Source organism: Nicotiana sylvestris, chromosome 8, assembly GCF_000393655.2.
Source record: "Nicotiana sylvestris chromosome 8, ASM39365v2, whole genome shotgun sequence".
NCBI classification, from domain to species: domain Eukaryota; kingdom Viridiplantae; phylum Streptophyta; class Magnoliopsida; order Solanales; family Solanaceae; genus Nicotiana; species Nicotiana sylvestris.
In genome coordinates, this window is record NC_091064.1 from 17,450,641 (window position 1) to 17,467,326 (window position 16,686).

Genomic DNA, 16,686 nt, shown 5'->3' on the forward strand with positions numbered 1-16,686 from the left:
TTTCTTTGGCCTTAGCTCATCACTTTGCTCTGCACTTGACTCACTCAATGAGTAAACTTCTCAGGCTTGAACTTTGATTATTTTCCAATCTTCTTTGCCTTCTTTATACACATATCTATGTATATTATATAGTCCCCCAAGTGTTTGAGCTTTGAAGTATGAAGTATCGAGCACTTGATTATTCCTCTCATTTGGTCCTTTCCCTGAAAAGGAAAAACACACGGGACTCGGAGGTGCGATTATAGATGAAGACTGCTTAACCCGTTTGAATATCTATCAGAATAGTTGTAACCCTAGACTGGAAATTTTTAATTTATTCCACGTGCCTTGCAGGTCGTGATTTTTCATTTAGTACGGGCTAGCTTTGTGCCTATCATCTAAAATCGTTAGTAAAATCTTAACAATTCAAAAATAAAATTTTAAAATATGGATACCTAACCGTGGGTATTCCTTAGAAATAGTATCTCTTCAGGTGAACGACATTCCAGTGTGAAGGTAGTATCTTGCCATCCATCGTTTCCAGCTCGTATGCTCCTTTTCCTGCAATAACATGAATCCTGTAGGGTCCTTCCCAGGTTGGACTCAATTTTCCCGTATTAGCCGCCTTCGTAGATTGAAAAACTATTTTAAGCACGAAGTCCCCAATCTTGAAGTATCTTAGACGCGCTTTTCGATTGTAGTATCGTTCCATGACCTGCTTTTGTGCTGCAATTCTTATTAATGCAGCTTCCCTTTTTCCTTCAAGTAGATCAAGGTTTATGCGCATTTCTTCGTCATTGGATTCTTCTATCGCTTGTGTAAACCTCGTGCTTGGCTCTCCTATCTCAACTAGAATTAAGGCTTCAACTCCATAAATCAATGAGAATGGTGTTTCTCCCGTCTTGTTTTTGCTGTTGTGCGGTATGCCCATAAAACACCAGGTAGCAATTCTGGCCAATTACCTTTGGATTCCTCCAAACGCTTCTTTAAATTGTTGATAATGACTTTGTTTGTTGACTCAGCTTGTCCATTACCCACCGGATGATAAGGTGTGGATGTAATCCTTTTGATCTGCCAACTTTGAAAAAACTCTATGATTTGTGCGCCTATAAATTGAGGGCCATTATCACACATGATTTCCTTTGGCACACCGAATCGACATATGATATTTCGCCAAATGAAATCTCTACTTTTTCTCGCTAACTGTTTGAATGCTCCTGCTTCCACCCATTTAGTAAAATAGTCAGTGAGTACAAGCAAGAATTTTACATGTCCTTTTGCTTGTGGTAGTGCCCACGATATTCATCCCCCATTTCATAAATGGCCACGGTGCAATGACCGGATGTAACAACTCCGCAGGTCTATGCATGTTATTACCGTATCTTTGGCATTTATCACAATTAGCCACGAAATTTTCTGCTTCTTCTTCTATTTTAGGCCAATAATAACCTGCCCTGATCATGGTTCTTACCAATGATCTTTCTCCAGTGTTATTCCCACAATACCCCTTGTGTATTTCTATCATTACATATTTATGACGACCTAAAGGGTCATCACCTATTTTCTTACCCATTATGTACTTCTGAGGCCTTGAAAACCTCATTTAGAGTTGCTTGATTTGCGTGCGTAGTCCGAGCGCATAACCGGAAAGCTTAAAGATGAAATTTTGTAAAAAATGCTAAGTTTTGATGTTAAAATGAATAAATTTGATTTCGATCAATATTTTAGGTAAACGGACCCAGACCCGTGATTTGACGGTCCCGGAGGGTCCGTAGGAAAATATGGGACTCGGGCGTATGCCCGGAATCGAAATTTGAGGTCCCTAGCCTGAGAAGTGAATTTTTTTAAGGAAATTGTTTTTCTGAAAATGTCTAAGGAAATTGAAATGAAATTTGATTAAAACGAGTTGGTATCGGGCCCTTATTTTGGTTCCGGTGCCCGATATAGGTATTATATATGACTTGAGTCATTCTTGTGAAATTTGGGTAAAAACGGACGTCGTTTGACGCGTTCCGGACCTTAATTGAGAAATGTGATGTTTAAAAGCGTTTTGAGAAATTTCATTGATCTCGAGGTTTAATTCGATGCTCGTGATGTTATTTTGGTAATTTGATGACACGAATATGTCCGTAGGATGTTTTTGAGGTTGTTTGTATACTTGAGTTGGAGTTTCGAGGGCTCGGGTGAGTTCGAGTAGGTTCCGGGATGCCTTAGGCTTAGAAAGTCAGATGTTGTAGGTTCAGGAAGCTGCAGGCCTCTAAACCCTTTAGTGCGGTCCGCGAGAAATCGCGTGCGACCGCGGAGGGTCCAGCGCGGCCGCGGTCGCCTTTTTGCGGGGCGCGGTGGAGGCTGTGCGGCCGCAGTCGCCTTTGTGCGGTCCGCACAGGGTGCTGAACTGCAGGTCTTCAGGGAGGCCTGTGCGGCCGCAATCCGTTTAATGCGGTCCGCGGTGGAGCTCCGCGGCCGCAGTCCTTTTTATGCAGTCCGCAGTGAGGGTCTGAGAGGGGTATAAATAGACGAGATTTTCAGTTATTTTTCACTTTTCAAAACCCCAAAAATATAAGAGGCGATTTTTCAAACAACCTTTCTTCTCCAAATCAATTGTAAGTCATTTTTAACTAGTTTTCTTCAGTCATTAACATCTTTTAATATGGTTTCAACTTAAAATCAAAGATTTTCATAGGGGAAATTGGGTGTTTTGGGTAGAACCTAGGTTTTCCAAAAATTGGGGATTTGGACCTCAATTTGAGGTCCGATTTCAACACAAATTATACATTTGGATTCGTGGGGGAATGGGTAATCGGGTTTTGGTCCGAACCTTGGGTTTCGACCACGTGGGCCCGGGGGTGATTTTTGACTTTTTGGGTAAAACTTTGGGAAAACTCATTTTCATGCATTGAGGTTGATTCATTTAGCACTTATTGATGTAATTAAGTAACTTGTGACTAGATTCGAGTGGATTGGTGGTCGAATCAAGGGGTAAAGCTATAATTAAGGCTTGAGTGGTGTTCAAAGCTTCGAGGTAAGTGTTTGGTCTAACCTTAGCTTGAGGGATTAGGAGTTGAGTCTTATTTGCAACGTGCTAATTGTCGAGTACGACGTATAAGCATGGTGACGAGTATCTATACATTGGTATCTAGCATGACCATGAGTCTTTATATTGCGGATATTCTGATCTTGTTGTATCTTTCATGCCTTAATGATGATTTCTATATGTTGTAAAAAGCATGTGAAAGAAATTGTGATCTTTGAACTTCGAGCAGCATTGGCTCGAGTGGTAATACGAATTGTAAAGTATATGAGATAAATGGAACCCTTTGGAGTATTGGCTCAAGTGGTAAAGTGAGTTATAAAGTATGAAGTGAAAGAAAGAGAAAGAGTTATTGAATTGTTCCCTTTCCGGGATGCTTGTTGCTTTGTTGATTATCTCCCTTGCCGGGATGTTGAGATTTATTGATATTGTTACCTTGCCGGGACTTAGCTGTTTAATTGTATTCCCTTGCCGGGGATTTCTATTATTATTTGTTTAATCCCTTTCCCCTTGTTTGTGATTATTGTTTGGGTGAGGAAGAGCAATAAAACACGAAGGGTGATGTCGTGCATTGTTTGCTATTGTGAGGAAAGAGTGATAAAGCACGAAGGGTGATGCCGTGCTACACGATGTACCATTCCGTGCCGATTTTATTGATTATATGGTAAGGAAAGAGAGTAAAAGCACAAAGGGTGATGCCGTGCACATTATTAAGATACGATTGATTTGGTGAGGACGAGAGTAAAAGTACGAAGTGTGATGCCGTACATTTGTTGATTTCTGATTTCCTTGTTGATATCCAAGTTATGTTGTTTCTTTCATTACTTGCTGTTATTTGATTTACTTCGAGGTATTAGATTTCCTTACCCTATTTTCCTTGTGGTTGTTGTTTGGGTGAGGAAGAGCGTAACGCACGAAGGGTGATGCCGTGTATTGTTTTGGTGAGAACGAGAGTAAAAGCACGAAGGGTGATGCCGTGCAAATTGTTGATTTCTGCTTCTTTGTTGATATTCTAGTTATGTTGCTTCCTTCCTTACTTGATGCCTTTCTATTCGGAACTATATTCACCCCCACAACATGTTTCCCCTTCCCACATTGACTGGTTATTCCTGTATCTCTTTTCCGTTGTATATATATATGAACTGCACAGGTTTATTTGGAGTCTGGTCCTAGCCTTGTCACTACTTTGCCGAGGTTAGGCTGGACACTTACTAGCACATGGGGTCGGTTGTGTTGATACTACACTCTGTGCTCTTTTGCACAGATCCAGGTCTTGGACAACAGCAGTAGCGCGGGAGCCAGCCTTCAGTCCAGTGAGACACTGAGGTAGCCTTGCAGGCGTCCGCAGGCTCGGCGTCTCCTCTATCTTATATTCCATTCTTTTATCTCATGTATTCGAGACAAACAGTGTTATATTTCTTTCAAACGGTTGTGTTTAGTACTCTTAGTAGTTCGTGAATAATGTGACACCAGTTCTTGGGTAGAGGCATATGTTGATTTCCGCATTATTGTTCAGTTTCTTTAATTTACGTCTTCCGCATATTTATTTAATTTCGTTGTTTTCATGATATTACTGATAATTGTCAAAAGAAGTAATTTGTTAATGAAGTAGCAGTTAAGAATTGGCTTGCCTAGCTCATATTAGTAGGCGCCATCACAACTCCCGAGGATGGGAAATTCGGGTCGTGACAATATTCCGTCTGTGAAGGCCCGAGGCACCTTACTAAGGGACCACCGAACATTTTTCGATAAAGATTATCTTGCTTTAAACAATATCGAGCAGCCTTTTTTCGAAGAGAGTGAGCTTTTTTCTTGTCTTCAGAGACTATTCCATATTGCAAAAAGCAACAATCTCGTTCCTCCAATCCCAGGTTAAGTTATTAAAATTTACCTCATTTTTGTCTGGATCAAGTACTGAATAAAACAAATGAATTACGGAAGCATTTTCATTGCTTTCCATGTCTGCTGCAGATGCGAGATTGGCTAGGGCGTCCGCCTTGACATTTTCATCTGTTGGTATTTGCATAACTTTCCAGGTTTGAAATTGCCTGATCAGATCCCATACCTTCTCTAAGTACTGCTGCATCCGTGCTTTCCTGGCCGTATAAGTCCCCGATATTTGATCAACTACGAGCTGCGAATCGCTTTTGATTACAATCTGATTAATGCCGAGTTCTCGTGCTAGTTCTAAACCTGCAATCACAACTTCATACTCTACCTCATTGTTAGTTATAGAATGACATTTAATGGCTTGTCGAATGGTTTCACCCGTAGGTGGTACCAAAATAATTCTTAAGCCTGCACCCTTCACATTAGATCAACCATCAGTAAATAAAGTCCAAATTCCCGGATTAGATCCGTTGAACACCTGTAATTCTTTTTCTGCTTCCAATTGCATTCCTTGGCTAAAATCAGCCACAAAATCTGCTAACACTTGAGATTTTATCGCGGTTCTAAGCTGGTATGTGATGTCATATTCACTTAATTCTATAGTCCATTTGGCTAACCTACCTGACAACTCATGCTTGTGTAATATATTGCGTAGTGGATAAACAGTTACTACATCAATAGGGTGACATTAAAAATAAGGCCTTAATTTTCTAGATGGCATGATTAGTGCAAGGGCAAGCTTTTCTAATTGAGGATATCGCGTTTTCACATCTAATAAAGTTTTGCTGACATAATAAATCAGAGATTGTTTACCTTGATCTTCACGAACTAACACATCACTTACCACTACTTCGGAGACAGCAAGGTAGATGAGCAATCTTTCCCCAACTTTTGGTTTTGCGAGCAACGTCGGATTTGATAAGTATGTCTTTAAATTTTTGAGTTCCTGTTGACATTCCTCAGTCCATTCGAACTGATCTTGCTTTTTAAGAGCTGAAAAGAATTTAAAGCATTTTTATGATGATTTGAAAATGAATCTCCCCAAGGCTGCAATTCTTCCTGTCAACCTCTGCACTTCTTTTTTACTTGTAAGCATGTCAGGGATCTCTTCAATGGATTTAATCTGTGCGGGATTCACTTCAATACCACGGTTAGAAACAAGAAAACCCAAAAACTTACCTGATGCAACATCGAATGCACATTTCTCAGGATTTAATTTCATATTGAATTTTCGCAAGATCTTAAACGTATCAGACAAGTGTGATATATTATCCCCTGGATGTTGAGTTTTAACAAGCATATCGTCTATATAGACCTCCATAGTTTTTCCCAAATATTCTTGAAATATTTTAGTCACTAGTCTTTGATATGTTGCACCAGCATTTTTGAGACCAAAAGGCATTACTTTATAACACAACTGAACCCCTTCAAAAAAAAAATACTGTATATATGTATAAATTAGGATTAAAGCTATGTAAATTTTTTATAAATATTTATTTGAACCCACTTGACAACTACTATTTTACAATTAAAGTTATATACTTTTAAGATTGAATCCGCTTGCACAAAATCCTGAGTCCGTCACTGATGCATACCATTAATTACCACATGATTCTTTTATATATAACAAATGAATTTCGGCGACCGTATAACATATAGACTAGTATATACTAGTGGTCATCCTTTTGTCTCCACAATCTCCTAGTATATATATATATATATATATATATATATATATATATATATATATATATATATATACACTCTTGTGAGGCGGCTGGAAAAGGCACCACAAAATTATTGCGCCAGTGGGATTACACAGCATGATTGACTTTCTAGGGATATGTTATCAACATTTACAAATGGAATATTCGAAGAATCTCTTTTTCATTTAATTGTTATTGTTTTCCTCTTCTATATTATTTGAGATTAGTGGGAGAGAAGTTTCAAATGCCTTTTATTTTATCTCTCCTTATAGAAAAATGAACTTTCATGACAAATGTCTGGAGAAAAAAAAAAAGATGCCACTCTTTTTTAGATAGATAAAAAAGCGGAGTATATCGCATAAAATGAGACCAAAGAAGTACTCTTTCCGCCATCTCAATTTATGTAATGCATTATAACTGGTGTTTAAGAATTCTTTTTAATTTATAGTCTAACATAATTCATAGATATTTATATGATTATAATTTTTTTAAAAAATTTATCTCATGTGATCTCATGGGTGGAGTGAAATGCGTTTAAGGGGTCATCGTTTTAGTATTACTTTTGCCTAAATATAATTTTGAAGTTTTGATGAGATCGTACGTTAGTAATTGAAATGGGCCACCCGCTTTATCAAATATAGTAAGATATAAGGTCCTTGATACAATAATGTAACATCGTTAAATTACTCACTTGAATTTACCTTGTACGATCGACAAATGTCACTCGTAGAAGATGATTTCATGATTATATATAGTCTTGTCAAAGGTGGTGTCCACAAGTGAAAATAGTCTCTCTCCACTTATATGTTTTACGCGGCCGTTTGACTACCACAAGTGTAAACAACACTGTCTTTTCATGTTTTATGATTGTGAAACTTGTGTTCTATGGACTCAATTAAACTCTGAAACTTGGGACAACCAAGCGATATAGAGTCAATTGTGAATGTAGTATTTGTTCAGACTAAGATATTTGTTCAAACATGTGGTAGTGCCATTTTCCTCGGACATTAATTCTTGCTTCCCCATGCATCGACCTTGTGTCCAAATACAAGGGATTGTTTAATTTGAAAACAAAGTTATGTTAGTATTAATTATACTGGAATTAGTTATCATAATACTATTTTTATTGACTGTTTGATATATTGTATTAATCATGAGATTGTCAATTTTACTGATTTGTCTTGAGATAACTTATTCTAAGATTACTATTTCACCCCCTTGCATATATAAGTTATATACCCCGATACTATTTTTACTCATGGGATAAGTTATTCCAGAATTAGTAACCAAGTAAGAGAAAATCGGTATAAAAGTTTTATCCCAGAATTATTTTTGCTTATCCATCATACCAATAGATCTCTTAGGGTTGTAAAATGTGAGACATGTTGAGAATTAAGGCTTCAACCATCTTCAGTGTTAGTGTCCTACTTTTGAAAAATACTTCAGAAAATATTGGATAGACGCACAAAATTCTGAAGTCAATTTTTCATTTGTCTCCATCTTTCAATGGAAAACTTATGACCTAATTAATTCCGAGAATAATTCCATGTAAGAGGAATTTTTCCTCTTTGGTTACACATACTCCTTCCCGTCCTTTTCAGTTGTCATGATTTAAATAATTGGTCTAAAATAGTTGACATTTTAAAAATCAAGAAAGAATTAATTAATTTTTTTTTTACCTGTAACTCTTAATTTATCTATATCTATCTATCTATATTTATATTTATTATAAAAGCACGAATATTAAAAAGTTAAATATTGAACGACTAAAATAACTTCCAAATATTAACCGACTTTTATGCCCTTTTAAAGTTAAGTTATCTCTTCAAAATAATATTATGCCGATGTACAAAAACGTACAAAAAAAGTTTAATCTTAGAATTCAAAATATAGCAAGAAGTCTTTTACGTCTAATAGACATGGGATTGAACTTAGAAAAGTTGTCTTAGAACTCATGTGATGAACCAAAGGGTCATCTTATGTTTTAGAACCCGATTTTGTATTTCGAGGCCTTAAAAACTTTATTTTATCTTTCTTTGATTTGCATGCGCAGTCCGGACATATATCCGGAAAGCTTTTATGCGAAAAAAATTTAGGAAATAATAATTTTTGGCCTAAAAAGTTGATTTTTGTTGACTTTGGTCAACGTTTTGGATAAACGGATCCGGACCCGTATTCTGACGGTCCCGATGGGTTCGTAGTAAAATATGGGACCTGGCGAATACCCAGAATCAAATTCCAAGGTTCCTAGCCCGAGAAATAAATTTTTAATGAAAATTGTAAAACTCGAATTTATAAAGGTTTTAAGAATTTGGTTAATAATTGATCTTGTCGATATCGGGTTCGTATTGTTATTCCGGAGCCCGGTACAGGTCCGTTATGATATTAATATACTATCTGTGAAATTTGGTGAGAAACAGACTGATTTGACGTGATTCGGACCTTTGGTTGAGAAAATAGAAGTTTTGAAACTTTCTTGAAAATTTCATGCAATTTGGTGCTAAATTCGGAGTTCTAGATGTTATTTTGGCTATTTGATCGCACGAGCAAATTCGTATGATATTTTTAGACTGTCGTGCATGTTTGGTTTGGAGCCCCGAGGGCTTGGGTGAGTTTCGGATAGGCTACGGGATGATTTGTACTTAGAAAATCTGATGTGTTTGCTGCTTCTGGTATGCTGATATTTTGTGCTTCGCGATCACGAAACAACATTCGCGATCGCGAAGTGCAAGCTGGGCTCGGGAGGGATTTCTTCTATGCGAATGCGAGGCTTCAATTGCGAACGCGAAGCACTGGGGGGTTAGATCTTTGCGAGCGCGACCGGCCTTACGCGAACGTGTAGTGTATTGGAGGTGGGCTGGGAATTTAAGGAGTTGTTCTACGCGAACGCGGTCCTAGGCCCGCGAACGCGATGGTCAGGGGGGACAGACCATCGCGAACGCGAGCAACCCTTCACGAACACGAAGGCCATTCGGCCACTATGCATCGCGATCGGGACAGGTTTATCGCGAACGCGATGAAGACCTGTCCACTATTTTAAAAACAGACTAAAAAACGAGAATGGTTCAAAATTTCATATCTCTTCCATTAAAACTCAACCTAGGGCGATTCTTGAAGAAGGATTTCAACACCAAATCATAGGTTTCTATTCATAAACTCATTTCCTTCAAATTCCATCAACACCCATTAGATTTCTAGCCCTAAATCTTGTTCTTTCATGGTAAAATTATGGATTTTGGGAAAAATTGGGAATTTTACAAATTTAGGAATTTAGACCTCGATTTGGGATTGGATTCCGAAACTAATTATATATTTGGGCTCGGGGATGAATGATGAATGGGTTTTAGTCCAAACCTTGAGTTTTGACCAAGCGGGTCCGGGGTCAGTTTTTGACTTTTTGGGAAAAATATTAGGAAACCTATAATTATGCATTGGAATTGATTTCTTTAGCCATAACTGATGTTATTAAGTTAATTATGACTAGATACGAGTGGATTGGAGGTGGAATCTAGAGGAAAAACAATACTTGAGCTTTGAGTTGGCCGTTGGATCGAGGTAAATGTTGTGTCTAACTTTGACTTGAGGGATTAGTAGTCCCCGACTTTATTGCTATGTGAAAAATCCATGTATATGGCGTATAAGTGAGGTGACAAGTACCTATGCGCCGCCAAATTTCCTGTTTAGCCTGTTCCCTTCCCCATTCCTAATATATTGTTTTCCTGTCTTAACTACTACATGCTTTGGTGCTTCCATGTTTAATTGCTTCTTGTTAGATGTTATTTTCTTTATTGAAGGTATTAATTATTCCGTAGTTTCATTGTATTATATTATTGGTTTAAATCAATTTATCGGTGCTTCATGGTACATTTTGGTTGGTCTCGCTGGGTAGTATTAATTGAGTGAAGTTTCATAATTGTATAGATTTCTATTTGCTTTGAGGCTTAAATATTGTGGAGGGTTTTGAGCTAAATAGTGAAATTCTTGTTCTTATTGTGTGATTGGTACTGATATGGTGAGATCGGGTTGCACGCCACAACAGGAGGAATAAAAGTGATATATTGAGGAGGAATATGAGTAAAATGTGATTGTCTGGTGGGATCGGGTTGCATGCCACAACAACAGTAATAAGGGTGGACTGGTGGTATCGAGTTGCACACCGCAACAGGAGGAATAAGGGTGATATATTGAGGAGCAATAAGGGTGAATTAGTGGGATCGGATTGCACGCCGCAATAGGAGTAATAAGGGTGAATGTTCGTATTATTGTTGATTATATGGTGGAATCGGGATGCGCGCCGCATCATTTTGTTGTTTATGTATTCTTCTTCTGCCGCGATTTTATTCTATAGCATTGTAACTCTCTTAAGGATTGGTTATAGTTGAGTACTGGCGAGGTAATTAAGTTCCGTATTTATTTTTGCAGCAAGTTACTGTTCCATTTCGTTTCATACTTCCTATTTGCTTTATTATATACTGTACGCAGGTTATATTGTAAATGCCCCATCGTTGCCTCGTCACTACCTGTCGCGTCCCATTTTTTCCCTCCGCGGAGAGGAGTCCGAGTTTCGGCATTCATGGGGTGTAATGACTCATTTCCTTTTGGGAATTGGGTATTTGAAGAGTCGCCACCTAACGATTTTAAGGTGCGTTAGGGAAGCTATAAGGTTCAACTATAACTATGTTTGGTAACCAGAGATAGGGTAAGGACTTGAAATTATCCTAAGGGGAAGGTGTTAGGCACTACTCAGGATCCACTAGTGTGGTTCCCGGCCAGATAGTTTTTTGTGAATTTGTGCAATTAGCAAGTAGACAAGTAGGGCTCAAATAATAGGGGATTTAAGTTAAAGTGCACAAGTGTTTGAAAAACGATTAATAAACGCAAGGTTTTGAAAAGAGTTATAATCTAAGCGTACTTATAAAAATAAAAGGGGGTGTCCTAGGTTTGTTGACAAGAGGGGTTGCTTTGATGGTAAGTAACCTCCACTTCCAACCAAGAGGTTGTGAGTTCGAGTCTCCCCAAGAGCAAGGTGGGAAGTTCTTAGAGGGAAGGATGCCGAGGGTCTATTTGGAAACAGCCTCTCTATCCCAGGGTAAGGGTAAGGTCTGCGTACATACTACCCTCCCCAGACCCCACTAAGTGAGATTATAATGGGTTGTTGTTGTTGTGTCCTAGGTTTGTTTGTAATATGGATCACATCAATTCAATACCCGGTATGACACTCCTCAGAAGAGGGGATACACATGGTATTAGCGCACCGGTTATCATATCCATATCTACCCTTTCCTGCCCCGTGAAGTTAATTAAAGCGAGGGTTGGTCTCGACCACTATTGCATGCTGCTACCCGTCCCTTCCTGTCAGTTCCGGAGGAATTTAGAACTCACATTCCTATAAAAAGGAGGTTCTAGGGCAGACCCTCATGTTTAAAGACAAAAATGCTAAAGCGACATACAAAAAACATATAAAACTGCAATTAGGGGAAACATATAAGCAAATAGAAGGCTCAGTTATACCTTCGCAAACAGTGCACATAGACAGCACGACTTATACACAATTAAGGTCTGAATTTGAAGTCCTAAGCAGGGTGTTTAAGTCAGAACCAAATTTTTCACATGACTTAGAAAAGAAGTCTGTATATACTATACACAGCTGAGTACTGGCGAGATAATTGAGTTCCGTATTTATTTTTGCTGCAAGTTACTGTTCCATTTCGTTTCGTACTTCCTTTTTGCTTTATTATATAATGTACGCAGGTTATATTGTAAATGCCCCACCGTTGCCTCGTCACTACCTGTCGCGCCCCATTTTTTTCCTCCACGGAGAGGAGTCCGAGTTTCGGCGTTCATGGGTGTAATGACACATTTCCTTTTGGGAATTGGGTATTTGAAGAGTCGCCACCTAACGATTTTAAGGTGCGTTAGGGCATCTATAAGGTTCAACTACAACTATGTTTGGTAACCAGAGATAGGGTAAGGACTTGAAATTATCCTAAGGGGAAGGTGTTAGGCACCCCTCAGGATCCACTAGTGTGGTTCCCGGCCAGATAGTTTTTAGTTAATTTGTACAATTAGCAAGTAGACAAGTATGACTCAAATAATAGGGGATTTAAGTTAAAGTACACAAGTGTTTGAAAAACGATTAATAAAAGCAAGATTTTGAAAAAAAGTTATAATTTAAGCGTGCTTATAAAAATAAAAGGGGGTGTCCTAGGTTTGTTGACAAGAGGGGTTGCTCTGATGGTAAGCAACCTCCACTTCCAACCAAGAGGTTGTCAGTTCGAGTCTCCCCAAGAGCAAGGTGGGAAGTTCTTGGAGGGAAGGATGTCGCGGGTCTATTTGGAAACAGCCTCTCTACCCCAGGGTAGGGGTAAGGTCTGCGTACGCACCACCCTCCCCAGACCCCACTAAGTGGGATTATACTGGGTTGTTGTTGTTGTTGTGTCCTAGGTTTGTTTGTAATATGGATCACATCAATGCAATACCCGGTATAACACTCCTCAGAAGAGGGGATACACGTGGTATTAGCACACCGGTTATCATATCCATATCTACCCTTTCCCGCCCCGTCAAGGTAATTAAAGCGAGAGTTGGTATCGACCACTATTGCATGCTACCCGTCCCTTCCTGTCAGTCCTGGAGGAATTTAGCACTCTTATTCCTATAAGAAGGAGGTTCTAGGGCAGACCCTCAGGTTTAAAGGCAAAAATGCTAAAGCGACATACAAAAAACATATAAGACTGCAATTAGGGGAAACATATAAGCAAATAGATGGCTCAGTTATACCTCCGCAAATAGTGCACATAGACAGCACGACTTATACACAATTAAGGTCTGAATTTAAAGTCCTAAGCAGGGTGTTTAAGTCAGAACCAGATTTTTCACATGACTCAGAAAAGAAGTCTGAATCAGGCCTGCCTGCTCGTTGAGACAGTTGATGATTAAACAAAGGCAGTTCCAATTTTATTTAAGTAATTACCTAAGGCTTGCCTAGGAGTAAGCAATATTTAGTAGTTATTAAGAATTGCTAAGATAGTTTGGAGCTTATTATTACCTAAGACATGCTGTTCTAGTTGCAGAGATTATTTCCAGTTATTTAAAAACTTCACAATGTGAAAACTATTACCTTACTACCTTTTTCATGAATCAGTAATTGACTAGGCGTTTTAAACAAAATACAAACAGGATCCTAGAATATGATATCTAATATGCACATGCAGATGGCAGAGTTCCTAAGACATGATTTCTAAATATACGAAAGAGTTGCAGAATTATTAAAAAACGACTTCATGAGTAATAGTTTTTATTTATTCATCCTAGAAGCAGGATTTCTAAGTGTTGGACATGAAGCATGGATTAATGAATGAGATGTTGAAGCAGGAAACATGAATCCTAAGAACCTGATTTCTAATGCATTGTATGAGTCCTAAACATGATTTCTATTGCACAACTTGAAATATAAACCTAATAACATATTTTCTACCCTTAACTATAGCATGCATATTTTCCCATCCCTTTTCACTAACCATCAGAATATTTGTTTACAAATTATTATAGACCATGTGATAGAATTACATAAGAAATGCAAAAATAAGAAGTTAAAACCATAAGAAGCCTGATCCTCACTTCCTCTCTGAGTTATATGATAAACTACCTCAAAAGCCAATACTGTTCCAAAGCCATTCTCATACCTAGGGTGTGTTAGAGTTCCCTAAGGACCTCAAGGGATCTCGGGCAGTGCTCACACCCAGATTGCATAACCAAGAGTAAGTGCAGTGTGGAAGAGCCAGCCCTTATGTGTCCAGGTTCAGAAGGAGCTCAAAGGTCCCAAAACAAGGCTCACACAAGAGGGGCAGAACCTAATGATCTAAGAGTGCATGTGAGAGTGTTGGACATAGACTCAAAGGAGTTGAGTTGAAAAATAGTTTTAGAAAAAACATGTTTGAAGTGAGTTTGTAAAACAACAGAAGAATTGCCTAATGAACAGTTTTTTGAAAGGGAAAGGGGGGTAGGAGCAATAACAACACACATAGTACAAGTTATGAGAGAATTACATGTTTCAGCAGTTACAAATAGGGGAGTAGGGGTTAGGAACATAGAGGACCCAAAATTAGAAACACACAATTAGTCATGAATTAGGTATATTATAGACATGCTAGTCGAAGGACATAAATAGGAATAAGATCACATTTGAACAAAGGAGAGCATAATTTTAAGCATGTTGAGTAAAGCAATAAACAAACAGTACAAATCAACTGCATGATCCATTAAGTTAGTGCATAAAGAGACAAGGGTTGACAAACAAAGGAACACATAGAGTTGAGTTTCAGAATTTAAATTAAGAACATACCAGTTGAAGGAGCAAAGTGTAGAAAAAGTAAAGCAATCAGAGTTCCCAGAGTCTAGTCTTGGCTTTCAGTCGGCTAGGCAAGGCAGTAGCACAATTAGTAGAGAAAGAAAGAGAGCTTGAATTTGTAAGTGTGTGTTTTTGAACTCAGTTGTTCGTGTCCTTTTGAGAAGAGAGGGTAGGGTATTTATAGCTTTGAAGAAGAGTAGAAAATAAGGTAACAAGTAAAGTTTAGCACAAATATGGAAGTAATCACAATCAGAATCAATTAATACAAGTACTTGCCTTTAATCAAGGAATTACTACTTAACGGATACTAACAGGGATACTTAAGGAAAGAAAATCAATTTGAGGAAGATTGAATTCTGACCATATAAGGGATAGTAAGAATATAGAGAATTGAGTCTAGGTACAGAATATACTTAATTGGGGAAGAGATTCAGCAGGGGTGAAACATCACAACAAATAAAGGAAGGGAATCAATCAATTTAAACAAATGGGTAAAATTAAGGGTTTATAAGAAAACCCTTGCAATCAGTCATAACTTGAGGAAATCAAGATCAATCAAGAAAGAATCATGATTCTGCACTTTGCCATATAAATAGAGAAGAATGAACAAGAGTATCAGACATGCAAGGCCAACCATATTGACAAAGGAAGCAGCTAGATGAACACAAAATACAACAGTAACAGGAGTAGGCTAGGACTCAGCAGTAAAGAACCTACTCAAAACATGGTAGTCAACAAAGTTAAGTAGTCACATAGAACCAAAAAAAAAATAAAAGAAACAGTCTAACACATAGCAACAGGTAGAGGAGATCAGACCAACACACCAAAATAAGTAAAGGAAGTTTTCAAAAGCTCACAGTAACAGGTGAGGAAAGTTTTAAGAAATTAGGGTTTTAATAGAGTCGAGTTAAAAAAAAGGTAAGAACTCAGAATCAGTCAAGTTAAACAAAGAAAAGTATCTAAACACAAAGAACTCAGTCGAAACAAGTATACAAAATAAAAGACGATTTTAGAACCAGGATAAAACCAAAGATACTTAGGGTTTTAACAAAATGAATCAGATAGAAGAAAAACACGAATAAATCGTTTAAACATAGTAAAATCATAAAATAACACTGAAAATCGAAGAAGAGATCTTTTAAAAGAGGTTAAGAAAACCCTAATCGTTGAAGACGAAGAGTCGTTTGGAAAAATTAGAAAACCTTTAAGGAAAACACTTAAGAGGTTCATAACATACACAGATCTAAGATAGATCTAAAAGAAAATCGGAAAGCCTTTAGAGTTAGGGTTTCGGAGAACCCAGAAAAATGAGAATGACTTCGAAAAGTTACTGATCTAGCCGGAAAAGTCAAGGATCTGACTCAAACAACCATGGATGGCCGGAAAGAGACCATGGATAGAAGTTGAGCAAGGTCTGGAATAGATCTCTTCGAGATCTTTCCATGAAATCACGAAAACAAGCAACCAGTAGACATAGGAGATCGGTATACATCTCAAACAGCAATGAGAGTTCATGGATTGGGTGAGGATCAAAGGGGATTAGGGTTAGTTTGGGTGGCGGCGACTAGGGTTGGCTTTAGGTTTCAGAGAGAGTTTGAGAGGAGAGGGGATTCAAGGGCGGCGGACTGTAACAAATGAATTAGGTTAGGGGTCGTTTGGGTTTAATTATGGAAGGGTGAACAGAGACCGTTGATCTGAATGATCAACGGTCTAGATTAAACGGGGTAGGT

General features: G+C 38.1%; 1 protein-coding gene across 1 annotated transcript; it reads right to left on the reverse strand.

Annotated features, from left to right (window-relative positions):
- Window positions 1-451: 451 nt before the first annotated feature.
- On the reverse strand, window positions 452-910 carry LOC138874736 (uncharacterized). Its single transcript, XM_070153516.1, has one exon. The coding sequence runs from the start codon at window positions 908-910 to the stop codon at window positions 452-454; it is 459 nt and encodes a 152-aa protein (XP_070009617.1).
- Between the last annotated feature and the right edge of the window lie 15,776 nt (window positions 911-16,686).

What these genes read in the sequence shown, in the direction of transcription:
- LOC138874736 (XM_070153516.1), bottom strand. Translation starts at nt 910, where the DNA reads ATGGGCATACCGCACAACAGCAAAAACAAGACGGGAGAAACACCATTC.